This window comes from Lithobates pipiens, unplaced genomic scaffold, assembly GCF_037356315.1.
Source record: "Lithobates pipiens isolate NorthernLeopardFrog02 unplaced genomic scaffold, aLitPip1_a1.2 Scaffold_35, whole genome shotgun sequence".
In the NCBI taxonomy this organism is placed as follows: domain Eukaryota; kingdom Metazoa; phylum Chordata; class Amphibia; order Anura; family Ranidae; genus Lithobates; species Lithobates pipiens.
Genome location: NW_027507811.1, coordinates 9929902 through 9942445, shown reverse-complemented (window position 1 = coordinate 9942445; position 12544 = coordinate 9929902). Strand labels below are relative to the sequence as shown.

At 46.5% G+C, this 12544-nt stretch overlaps 1 protein-coding gene across 1 annotated transcript in view; it reads right to left on the bottom strand.

Annotated features, from left to right (window-relative positions):
• The window catches only part of LOC143955476 (uncharacterized), a 65473-nt gene that overhangs the window by 42394 nt on the left and 10535 nt on the right, over positions 1-12544 (bottom strand). Inside the window, 3 exon segments of the mRNA XM_077465517.1 lie at positions 8657-8818; positions 8820-9436; positions 9820-9952. Of these exon segments, the coding sequence (XP_077321643.1) occupies positions 8657-8818; positions 8820-9436; positions 9820-9952 (912 nt within the window).

Below are 12544 nucleotides of genomic sequence, written 5' to 3'. Positions count from 1 at the left end.
AACACTTTCCTCCTCTCTGGGCAGACTGCCAAGAAAAGAACTAAATGATACAATGTTTACACTTCTGAATGAATGAAATCATCTCTGTGTGTAGAAGTTCTCAGTTTAACCATTTAAAGACTAAATCTTTTCTGACACTTGTTGCTTACAAGTAAAAATCCTGTATTTTCTGCCAGAAAATCACTTAGATCCCCCAAAAAATGTATATATTTTTTTAGCAGAGATCCTAGGGAATAAAATAGCGGTTGTTGCAATATTTTATATCACACGGCATTTGCACAGAGGTCTTTCAAATGCATTTTTTTGGGAAAAAAATACACCTTTTAAAAAATAAAAATAAAATAAAAACAGTAAAGTTAGCCCATTTTTTTTTTTTTTTGTCCAAAAGTTTTGACTACCTGTTTTTATTTAACATATAGGTTTTTTGTTTTTTTTAATCTAGATCATACATACAAGTAAACTGATTGGAGGTTTGTTTTGTTTAATAAATGTTTAAAGCGGGAGTCCGCCGGGACTCCGCGTTTTTTTTTTTTTTTTAAAGCCAGCAGCTACAAATACTGCAGCTGCTGACTTTTAAAATAATGACACTTACCTGTCCAGCGCGCCCGCGATGTCGGCACTCGAAGCCGATCTCTAGATCGACACTCGAGTGCTGCCGCCGCCGCCATCTTGGGTATGGGAATCAGGAAATGGAGCCTTTCGGCTTAATTTCTCGGTTCCCTACTGCGCATGCGTGAGCCGCGCTGCGCAATGAGGACGGTCCCCGCTGCCTCTGGGATTTGTGTGTTTCCCAGCAGGCAGCGGGGCACTTGCGGAAGGGGGCGGGCACTTGCGGAAAGGGGCGTAATGTATGCCCCTTTCCGCAGAGAGCTAGCCCGGAAGTGGGTGCAGTTACCTGGATTATTCAGGTAACTGCACCCCCCCTCCCCCCTGAAAGGTGCCAATTGTGGCGCCGGAGGGGGGGAGGGTTCCGATGAGCGGAAGGTCCATTTTAGGGTGGACCTCCGCTTTAAGTGTAAGAAATTTTCTGTATCACTTATGAAGACTGCTTTCACACTGGAGTGGGCAGACGTTGATGGTAAAACGCAAGTTTTAGCGGCTCTTTACCATCATTTTAGCGGTGCTATTTGGCTGCTAGTGGGGCACATATAGCCCAGCTAGCGGCCAAGGAAGAGGTTAAATGCGCCCATTAAGCACCGATGCCAAATCGCATTGCATGCACTTCGGCAGTGGTGCCCATTCATATCAATGGGCAGGAGTGGTGGAGGAGGGGTATACACCACTCCAAACGTGCTGCTTGCAGGACTTTTTTTTTTAAGATCCTGCCAGCGCAGCGCCTCAGTGTGAAAGCACTCTATCTTTCACACAGACTGCAGGGGAGCCATTTTGCAGGCACTTTACAGGCGCTATTTTTAGCCCAAAAGCGCCTTAAAAAACGCCCCAGTGGGAAAGGTGTGTTAGATCAAGGGGGATTAAAAATAAATAAAATAAAATAAAATCTGCCTAACATATCGGCCCAAAAAAATCGGCATCATATATCGGCTATCGGCCTCCATGATTTCTAAATATCGGCATCGGCCAGAGAAAAACCCATATCGGTCGACCTCTAAAAAAAATTGAGCGCAATATAAACACTTTGGGCAGTTAAATGTGTCTGTATGTACATCAGATTGAAAAGGGGAAATGGACAGAGCAATTTGGATCCTGATAAGAGAGAAGGACGTGAGCTATGATAATATAAGATCTTATTACCTCTTCTGTTGCTACTGCCAGCAATGTCTTCTCTCTACTTCCTCCTATTTCACCTCTCACCCAGAACTTCCTGTCTATATCTTTGCATGACTTCCTGTCTGTTTCAGACATCACTTCCTGTCTTCCATAGAGACTTCCTGTCTGGGTAGAAGTGAGACCACCTTCTTGTGGAGCTCAAAGGAACTGCAGCCCCGAGAAACGTCTCGTAGTGTGAACACGGCCTCATGCTGTGTGTGTATGTACTGTATATCCTTGTAGATTAAGGTGACCAGATTTTTTAAAAATTAAATCCGGGGACATATATATATATATTTTTTTTACTAGTAATGGCAGCAATCAGCACTCTCTGCCCATGGCCTCTGTGGCTTTAAGCCTCATGATCTCAACCCCAATACCATAGAGATCAACGAGAGCAATCACAGAGCTCTGTGGAGGACCAGGAGATCGGCACTCCCCAGTCGTGTAGGTTTCTAAAGAAGACTTCAGCCGGCATCGGAGCTCCTTTCAGAGAAGTAGGAATTTACCTTTACAAGGAAATATTTTTTTGGGGGGATTGACTTCTGGTCAAACTTTGGGCAGTTAAATGTGTCTGTATGTACATCAGATTGAAAAGAGGAACATTTAAAGTGGAAAGATGGACAGAGCAATTTGGATCCCGATAAGAAAGAATATAAGATCTTATTACCTCTTCTGTTGCTAATGCCAGCAATGTCTTCTCTCTACTTCCTCCTATTTCACCTCTCACCCAGAACTTCCTGTCTCTATCTTTGCATGACTTCCTGTCTGTTTCAGACATCACTTCCTGTCTTCCATAGAGACTTCCTGTCTGTTTCTGACATCACTTCCTGCCTTCCGTAGAGACTTCCTGTCTGGGTAGAAGTGAGACCACCATCTTGTGGAGCTCAAAGGAACTGCAGCCCCAAGCAACGTCTCGTAGTGTGAACACGGCCTTGTGCTGTGTCTGTATGTACTGTATATCCTTATAGATTAAGGTGACCAGATTTTTAAAATGAAATCCGGGGACATATATATATATATTTTTACTAGCAATGGCAGCAATCAGCGCTCTCTGCCCATAGCCTCTGTGGCTTTAAGCCTCATGATCTCAACCCCAAATACCATAGAGATCAACGAGAGGAATCACAGAGCTCTGTGGAGGACCAGGAGATCGGCACTCCCCAGTCACGCCGGTTTCTGAAGAAGACTTCGGCCAGCGTCGGAGCTCCGTTCAGAGAAGTAAGAATTTACCTTTACAGGTAAATATTTTTTTGGGGGGATTGACGTTTGGTCAAACTTTTCATAAATTCTAGAATTTTCAGTTCGATACGTGAAAGAGTCTGAAGGCTGATAAAAAAAAATCGAGCGCAATATAAACACTTTGGGCAGTTAAATGTGTCTGCATGTACATCAGATTGAAAAGAGGAACATTTAAAGGGGAAATGGACAGAGCAATTTGGATCCTGATAAGAGAGAAGGACGTGAGCTATGATAATAGAAAATCTTATTACCTCTTCTGTTGCTAATACCAGCAATGTCTTCTCTCTACTTCCTCCTATTTCACCTCTCACCCAGAACTTCCTGTCTATATCTTTGCATGACTTCCTGTCTGTTTCTGACATCACTTCCTGTCTTCCATAGAGACTTCCTGTCTGGGTAGAAGTGAGACCACCATCTTGTGGAGCTCAAAGGAACTGCAGCCCCGAGCAACGTCTTGCAGTGTGAACACGGCCTCGTGCTGTGTGTGTATGTACTGTATATTCTTATAGATGAAGGTGACCAGATTTTTAAAATGAATTCCGGAGACACATATATATATATATATATATATATATATGTATATATATATATTTTACTAGCAATGCCAGCAATCAGCGCTCTTTGCCCATGGCCTCTGTGGCTTTAAGCCTCATGATCTCAACCCCAAATACCATAGAGATCAACAAGAGGAATCACAGAGCTCTGTGGAGGACCAGGAGATCGGCACTCCCCAGTCACGCCGGTTTCTGAAGAAGACTTCGGCCAGAGAAGTAAGAATTTACCTTTACAGGGAAATATTTTTTTGGGGGGGATTGACGTTTGGTCAAACTTTTCTTAAATTCTAGAATTTTCAGTTCAATACGTGAAAGTCTGAAGGCTGATACAAAATCGAGAGCAATATAAACACTTTGGGTAGGTAAATGTGTCTGTATGTACATCAGATTGAAAAGAGGAACATTTAAAGGGGAAAGATGGACAGAGCAATTTGGATCCTGATAAGAAGAGAAGGACGTGAGCTATGATAATATAAGATCTTATTACCTCTTCTGTTGCTAATGCCAGCAATGTCTTCTCTTTACTGCCTCCTATTTCACCTCTCACCCAGAACTTCCTGTCTGTATCTTTGCATGACTTCCTGTCTGTTTCTGACATCACTTCCTGCCTTCCGTAGAGACTTCCTGTCTGGGTAGAAGTGAGACCACCATCTTGTGGAGCTCAAAGGAACTGCAGCCCCGAGTAATGTCTCGTAGTGTGAACACGGCCTCGTGCTGTGTGTTTATGTACTGTATATCCTTATAGATTAAGGTGACCAGATTTTTTAAATGAAATCCTGGGACATATGTATATTTTTTTTTTTTACTAGTAATGGCAGCAATCAGTGCTCTCTGCCCATCACCTCTGACGCCAGCACTCACAGCCTGTCAAGTCTTACTCTCCGAGCCCCCCCCCCCCCCCCCCCCCCCACTGCTACTGGGTGGGGATCATAAGAAAATCACTCCGTCAGGGAAGGCAAGGAGATAAGCAGGTAGGCGGTTGGCCGGGACTTGAGCCAAGGCAGAAGAACATGCGAGCGGAGCTGAATGGGCATGCACCCGAAACTGAAGAAATATTCCCTCCGCTCCGACCAGCATATGATCATCAAAAAGGGGCATAGATAACGGAAAAAAGTACACTCCCCTAAGCTAGTAGGAGCAGCAGAGCGGGGGGGGGGGGGGGTGTAATTCAGATTTTTTTTTTTTTATTATGCACTGACTGTCTTTGAATTTGCCCCAGCCCCTGTTCAAATCCAACCCAGGGACAAAACCAGGGACAAACTTGGTCCGGGGAAAGTGTCCTCAATCCGGGGACTGTCCCCGGAAACCGGGATGTCTGGTCACCCTATTATAGATGGGGGTCATCTCCACTCCCACCAAGGGGCGATAGAAATATATTACCGCTAAGGATGAGTGGATGGATTTTGGGTCTGTTGATTTTGCAGTGAAATTACGTATTTTTACTTGTTGTGATTACCCTCAAATTTTTCATGCAGAGATACTTAGGGAAAAGTTGTTTTGAGAAGAACTCTCTACCGTGATAAAAAACCTTCCCATGTTGCTTTGCAAGACCTGTGATGCCCCTGAATCCACCCCTAGTAACCAATCAGTGATTATTCATCCCCTTCTGTTTTTGAGCACAATTCGTACCTTTATCTCCTTAGGGTTTCAGTTAGTTGCTGTGATTGGGGTGTTGATTGGCGATGAAGTTTTAGGTATATGGTGACATCAGAACGGGTTCGCTCAGAGGTGGTTAGCTTGTGGGATAGAAATATATTCCAGGGACTTTATCTATACCAGACCCTTATCCTAAATGAGGGTCTGCTATACATTATAGGGAACACCCACACACACACTTAAAAAGTGGTGTGGTGGTTCCTCCACAACTGAATAATTAATGAATTATGAGGTGAAGCTCAAGCAATAGTAAAGAGCGAGGTTCCCCCAAATACCATAACAAACCCTTTAGTTGTAATACAGATGCAAGTGGGAACCTCATGTCACACATGGTGAGCAGCGTGGGAGCAATATAGCGGGAGGTGAGAGTGGAGGAACGCCAAACCAGAGCTGGGGGCCCGGAGAAGGAGAAACTAGCAATGTCACATGTGGTGAGCAACGTGGGAGCAATATTGCAGGAGGTGAGAGAGGAGGATCAGCAAACCAGAGGATCAGCAGAGCTGGGGGACCGGAGCAGGAGAAACTAGTAATGTTACATGTGGTAAGCAGCATGGGAGCAATATTGCAGGAGGTGTGAAAGGAGGATCGTCAAACCAGAGGATCATCAGAGCTGGGGGACCAGAGAAGGAGAAACTAGCAATGTCACATGTGGTGAGCAACGTGGGAGCAATATTGCAGGAGGTGAGAGAGGAGGATCAGCAAACCAGAGGATCATCAGAGCTGGGGGACCGGAGCAGGAGAAACTAGTAATGTTACATGTGGTGAGCAGCGTGGGAGCAATATAGCAGGAGGTGAGAGAGAAGGATCGTCTAACCAGAGGACCAGCAGAGCTGGGGGACCGGAGTAGGAGAAACTAGCAATGCCACATGTAATAAGTGTAATAATATGCCCAAACCATTGTGAATCCATATTAGCTTAAGCTTGCAATTATGAAGGAATGCGCAGAAAACTGCTTGCACAGCACTGTACTCCCCCCCCCCCCCCTCTCTTTTTTGATTGGTAAGCTGAACCATATATAAGCTGTATACGCACCTAATAAAAGCAGACATTTTACGAATGCCCAACCTGCTTCTCGTCCAGATATCTGAGGGCCCTGTTGGTGTACCTATAGAAGGGTGGTCATCCAGAATACCTACCATTTACTTTCAATAAGCAGCGCGAGAGCAATATAGCGGGAGGTGAGAGAGGAGGATGGGCAAACCAGAGGATCAGCAGAGCTGGTGGACCGGAGCAGGAGAAACTAGCAATGTCACATGCAGTGAGCAATGTGGAAGCAATATAGTGGGAGGTGAGAGAGGAGGGTCGGCAAACCAGAGGAACAGGAGAGCTGGGGGACAGGAGCAGGAAAAATTATGAATGACACGTGGTGAGCAGCGTGGGAGCAATATAGCGGGAGGTGAGAGAGGAGGATCGGCAAACCAGAGGATCAGCAGAGCTGGGAGCCCGGAGAAGGAGAAACTAGCAATGTCACATGTGGTGAGCAATATGGGAGCAATACTGCAGGAGGTGAGAGAGGAGGATTGGCAAAACAGATGATTAGCAGAGCTGGGGGGGGGGGGGGGGGGCAGAGCAGGAGTAACTAACAATGTCACGAGTGGTGAGCAGTGTGGGAGCATTATAGCAGAAGGTGAGAGAGGAGGATCAGCAGACCAGAGGATTAGCAGAGACGGGGGACCGGAGTGGGAGAAACTAGCATTCACATATGGTGAGCAGTACGGGAACAATATAGCAGGAGGTGAGAGAGAAGGATCGGCAGAGACGGGGGACCGGAGCAGGAGAAACTAGCAATGTCACATGTGGTGAGGAGCGTGGGAGCAATATAGCAGGAGGTGAGAGAGGAGGATCAGCAGAGCTGGGGGCCCGGAACAAGAGAAACTAGCAGATGTCACAGCTGGTGAGCAGTACGGGAACAATGTAGAGGGAGGTGAGAGATGAGGTTCAGCAAACCAGAGGATCAGCAGAGCTGGGGGACCGGAGCAGGAGAAACTAGCAGAATTCACATATGGTGAGCAGTACGGGAACAATATAGAGGGAGGTGAGAGAGCAGGATCAGCAAACCAGAGGATCAGCAGAGTTGGGCGACCTGAGCAGGAGAAACTAGCAATGTCACATGTGGTGAGCAGTGTGGGAGCAATATAGCAGGAGGTAAGAGAGGAGGATCAGCAGAGCTGGGGGCCTCGGAGCAACAGAAACTAGCAGAAGTCACATGTGGTGAGCAGTGTGGTAGCAATATAGCAGGAGGTGAGAGAGGAAGATCAGCAAACCAGAGCATCAGCAGAGCTGGATAAACTAGCAGAGGTTACATGTGGTGAGCAGCATGGGAAAAATACAGAAGGAGGATCGGCAAACCAGAGGATCAGCAGAGCTGGGGGACCGGAGCGGGAGAAACTAGCAGAATTCACATATGGTGAGCAGTACGGGAACAATATAGCAGGAGGTGAGAGAGAAGAATCGGCAGACCAGAGGATCAGCAGAGACGGGGGACCGGAGCAGGAGAAACTAGCAATGTCACATGTGGTGAGCAGCGTGGGAGCAATATAGCAGGAGGTGAGAGAGGAGGATCAGCAGAGCTGGGGGCCCGGAGCAAGAGAAACTAACAGATGTCACACCTGGTGTGCAGTACGGGAATATAGGGGGAGGTGAGAGATGAGGTTCAGCAAACCAGAGGATCAGCAGAGCTGGGGGACCGGAGCAGGAGAAACTAGCAGAATTCACATATGGTGAGCAGTACGGGAACAATATAGAGGGAGGTGAGAGAGCAGGATCAGCAAACCAGAGGATCAGCAGAGCAGGGGGACCGGAGCAGGAGAAACTAGCAATGTCACATGTGGTGAGCAGTGTGGGAGCAATATAGCAGGAGGTAAGAGAGGAGGATCAGCAGAGCTGGGGACCTCGGAGCAACAGAAACTAGCAGAAGTCACATGTGGTGAGCAGTGTGGTAGCAAGATAGCAGGAGGTGAGAGAGGAAGATCAGCAAACCAGAGCATCAGCAGAGCTGGAGAAACTAGCAATGTCACATGTGGTGAGCAGCGTGGGCGTAATCTAGCGTTCTATCACATTACGGTTGCAAGGTGAAGGAGGTACCAATGCATGGAGGGTGTGGCGGGAGGATGATAAGGAAGGGGGTAGCAAAATGCACCGTCGCCTTTATAGATAGAAATCCTTGCACCATCCCCGCATACAATAACGGATTTAGCGCTCCGTTGCCAAACTCCGTGTTTGACCCCCCTCATCACCTTCATGTTTTTTCATTTCCCGAAAAATTGTGGCAAAAAAAAAATGAAATTACATCGGGGTGTCTACTTTCCAATATGGGGGTTTCTGTACCGCCCCGACATTTTTATTTGATATGTTTTATAACAGAAAATAAGGTGTACGGCAAAATAGAATTTATATAGAAGACATTTCCCGCACTCGGGAAACGAATACTACTAGACGGTTGTGTGTGTTCTCTGATGCTTGGTAAGGGAAGACTTGTGCGAGAAACATTTCCCGCACTCAGGGCAGGAGTACGGCGTCTCCCTGGTGTGAGATCTTTGGTGTCTGACAAGGACTGATTTCTGTACATGAAATTTCCCGCACTCAGAACGGGGAAACGGCTCTTTTTTTCATATGACCCATCTGATGTTTCGTAAACCTATACTTTAGCGAAAAACGTTTTCCGCACTCAGGACAGCAATATGGCTTCTCGCCAGTGTGCCACTTCTTGTGTGCATAAAGAGTGCCCTGCTGCGAAAAACATTTCCCGCACTCGGAGCAGAGATACGGTCTCTCGCCTGTGTGCACTCTCTGGTGACTAATAAGATTGCACTTATTTGAGAAACATTTTCCGCACTCGGGACAGGAAAACGGCTTCTCCCCCGTGTGAGACCTCAGATGTAAAACGAGTTTTGATTTACTCCTAAAACATTTACCGCACTCAGAACAGGTATGAAGCCTACCCTCCCTGTGAGTTTCCTGATGTAGAAAAAGAGCTGAACCTGAGCTAAAGCTTTCCTCACACCGAGGACAGGGAAATGTCTCCTCCCCCTGAATCCCGGCCCCATCCCCCACAGAGTCGGAGGGATTCCATGGTCTATCCACACTGTGAAGTCCACAATCCATAGTGGAGATCATTGTCTTTTCTCCTCCACAATCTCCTGTGATGTCCTCATCTTCCATTCTACAACCTGGAGATAAAGTGAGACGATCCTTCGAGGGTTTCTCCATGGCGTGTCCTGGAAAAATATAAAAACATCATCAATAGATATGAGAGGGTTAGTTCACTTCCATCAAGATCCCATCTGGATCAGGTAGATATGAGTGAGGAGATGTTCTCTGTGGAGGTCCCAACCAGCCGGGACTTTTCCCCCCTCTTCAGTCAAAGGTTCTTTGGTCCTCCCAGATCACTTCTACATTTACACAGCCTTGTCAGAAGAGCAGGAACCAATGGGGGACTGGGAGGTCCATGCTCTTCACACACCCACAAGCCTAGGCACTGGGTCACGTGACCCACTACCGCCATAGGCCTAGCCTTCTATAGCTTATTTCCCACCCTACTCTGGACCAATCAGTGAGCAGTAACAGAGCAGAGATAAGAGAAGAATATATTCTGGCTCACCTGTGCGGATATCTGTAGGAGTGTCCTCCTCTATGAATATCATTATCATTCCAGCCTCCTCCGTATATTGCTGATCATCCGTCACGTACTCTTCCACTTTACCTTCAACGTTTATGAAAATAATTTTTTTACCCTAAACCAAAAAAAATTGCAGCGAATGAATAGCTTTTAATGCTTTTTGTAATCAAAAACAGTCAGGTGATACTGCCGCCTACTGGAGGTTTGAGTTCCTTGTAAACGGAAACATTGTAAGCCAGCCCCCATCTAACTTATCCTTAACCCAGTATTCCTTAGGTTTGTGGAAAAGCAGTACCAAGGCCAAGAGCATAAAATCACAAAAGGTTTTGGGACCTGTGTCCTTTAATGGACTACAAGAATTCGATCGTATCTGAATTCCTGCGTCCCTCTATGTATGTCCATTGAGGGAACGCAGGAATTCAGATACAATCAGGACAACCAAAAGCAGTCAAATGAAGGGGTGGACAACAGCCAGTGGTAGGTCCATTGTCCATTGAAGGACACAGTGTCACGCTTACCCCTAACGCAGGTGGCCAGACACTATAGCTGTCATCTGAGGGGTAGACAACAGCCAGGGGTAGGACCAAAAGTGCCTGGGAACTGAGAACTAGCAGAAAGAAAAACCCCCAATCCTGAACCAGAGGAGACAAAGCGTCCAGCAAGACAGGGGAAGCTGCCAATGACCAATGGAAGGCTACAGAGAATCAACCTTACTCCCACACTCCAGACACCCCCTAATGATGCAGAATCCCACTCATTTTGAAATTCTCAGTCAAGATGGTTGTTTCGAGTCTCATGGGATTTCAAGATCCAATAGGACTGCTGTCCTCCCCAAGATGGCTGTCTGTAGCCCATACCCGGGGACAAATAGTCCTCAATGAGCTCCTGCTAGCCTGAACAAAAAGCACAGTGCCACCTTCAGGTTGGAGGATATACAGCAGCCTCTACCTAGCCTACACTCAGACATGGACAGAAAAGATCACTGCCAAGGGGGGACGACTCCACCCGAACCTCAACCAGCAAGAGACTATGAAACCAAAAACCCATCAAAACTAGAGAAGGGACAAACGACCCCTGGATAACAAACCCAATTGAAGTCTATGGGACCCGAACTGGAATTTTTTTTAAAAAAGTGTCAATTTTCAAGGCTTATATGCAAGTAATTGGGCATACAATTTTAAAATCAGCAGTGATTTATTGATGCTTAAAGTGGAAGCGTAAAAAATGAAAAATACCTTTCAATATAATGCCGGGGGGGGGGGTCCCCTTATTCCCCCCAGTGGGCACATCTGTATTGTGTATAGAAGATGCTGCAGCAATAATTGCATTTTCCCTGCAAGCTTTATTTTGTAAGAAACGGCTTGGGGAGCCAGTCTGTACAATGAGGCCATAATGTAGTGCACTGGAAACAAGATTAGAGATTTTTTGGATAAATTCCGGTGTCTCTTCCTCAGACTTTGGATAGAGGTAACTGCGGCCTTCACACCGTAATCCTATAGAGCATGGGTGCTCAACCTGTGGCCCTCCAGCTGTTGCGAAACTAGAATTCCCATCATGCCTCTGCTTTTGGGAGTCAAGCTTGTAACTGTCAGTGGCTTGCAATAACTCATGGGACTTGTAGTTCCGCAACAGCTGGAGGGCTACAGGTTGTGCACCCATGCTATAGCGATATCCTTGATGAAAGCAAGTATTGGCCTTGCTGTCAAAAATTGAAATGATATGCACCTGTTAAATAGGTGTGGAAAAATTGGACTTTGGATGTTCATTGTGCCAATCAAACCTACACCAAAAAATAAAATTTAAAAAAAATTCCAGATGAAATCAAACACCCACAACTCTAGGCAGCCTAGAAGTCCTGCAGAGATTTTGCATGCCAAAAACACATAATCAGCATCGGGGGCTTTGTAGCTGCTGGTAATCCAGGACTTATTCACTTTGATAAATGTCACACGGCCCACAGAGTCTGTGGACAGAAACCTCCAGCAGCACTGAATCGGAAAGCACGCTGGATGCAGGGCAGCCCAGGAGCTCAATTGCATACTGGGCAAATTCTGGCCAGCGGTCTATTCTCATGACCCAGTAAGCCTGTGGATCGTCAACTGGAAAGCTCTCCATCTCTGTTTTTGCCCCTAGATAATCGCCCACAATGTTATGCAGAGGCTGCCGATGGTATGTGGAAGCTGACAGCCCTGAGCAGCCAGGAGTAAAAAAATTGTGAAATGCATCACTTAGGCGGCCTACTTCTTTACCACTCCTCTCTTTACCAACAGAAGCCTCAAAACGACGTTTTCCACGACACTGCAATCTACCAGAGTCAGGAAAAGTGTTAAGCCGCGTACACACGGGCGGACTGTCTGTCCAACTTAGTCCGCCGAAACACATTTCAGCGGACAGTCCGCTCGTGTGTGGCTTCAGCGGACTTTTTCAGCGTGAAGTCTGGCGGACTAAGTATTTCGGAATTTCCGTAATATTGTCCGTCCAACTTTGGTTTCAGCGGACAATCCGCTCGGGAGTAGGCTAGTTGGAAAGACTAAGTATGGCGCATGCTCAGAAAGGATTTACACGGCGGAAGGTTGCATTGCTGTGTATTGGACGTCCTATTTCTAGTCCCGTCGTACGTGCTGTACACGTCATCGCGCAAGCTTTCAACGGACTGTTTGTTCATCGTGTGTGGTCAAGTCCGTTCATTCGAAAGTAGGACGGACTG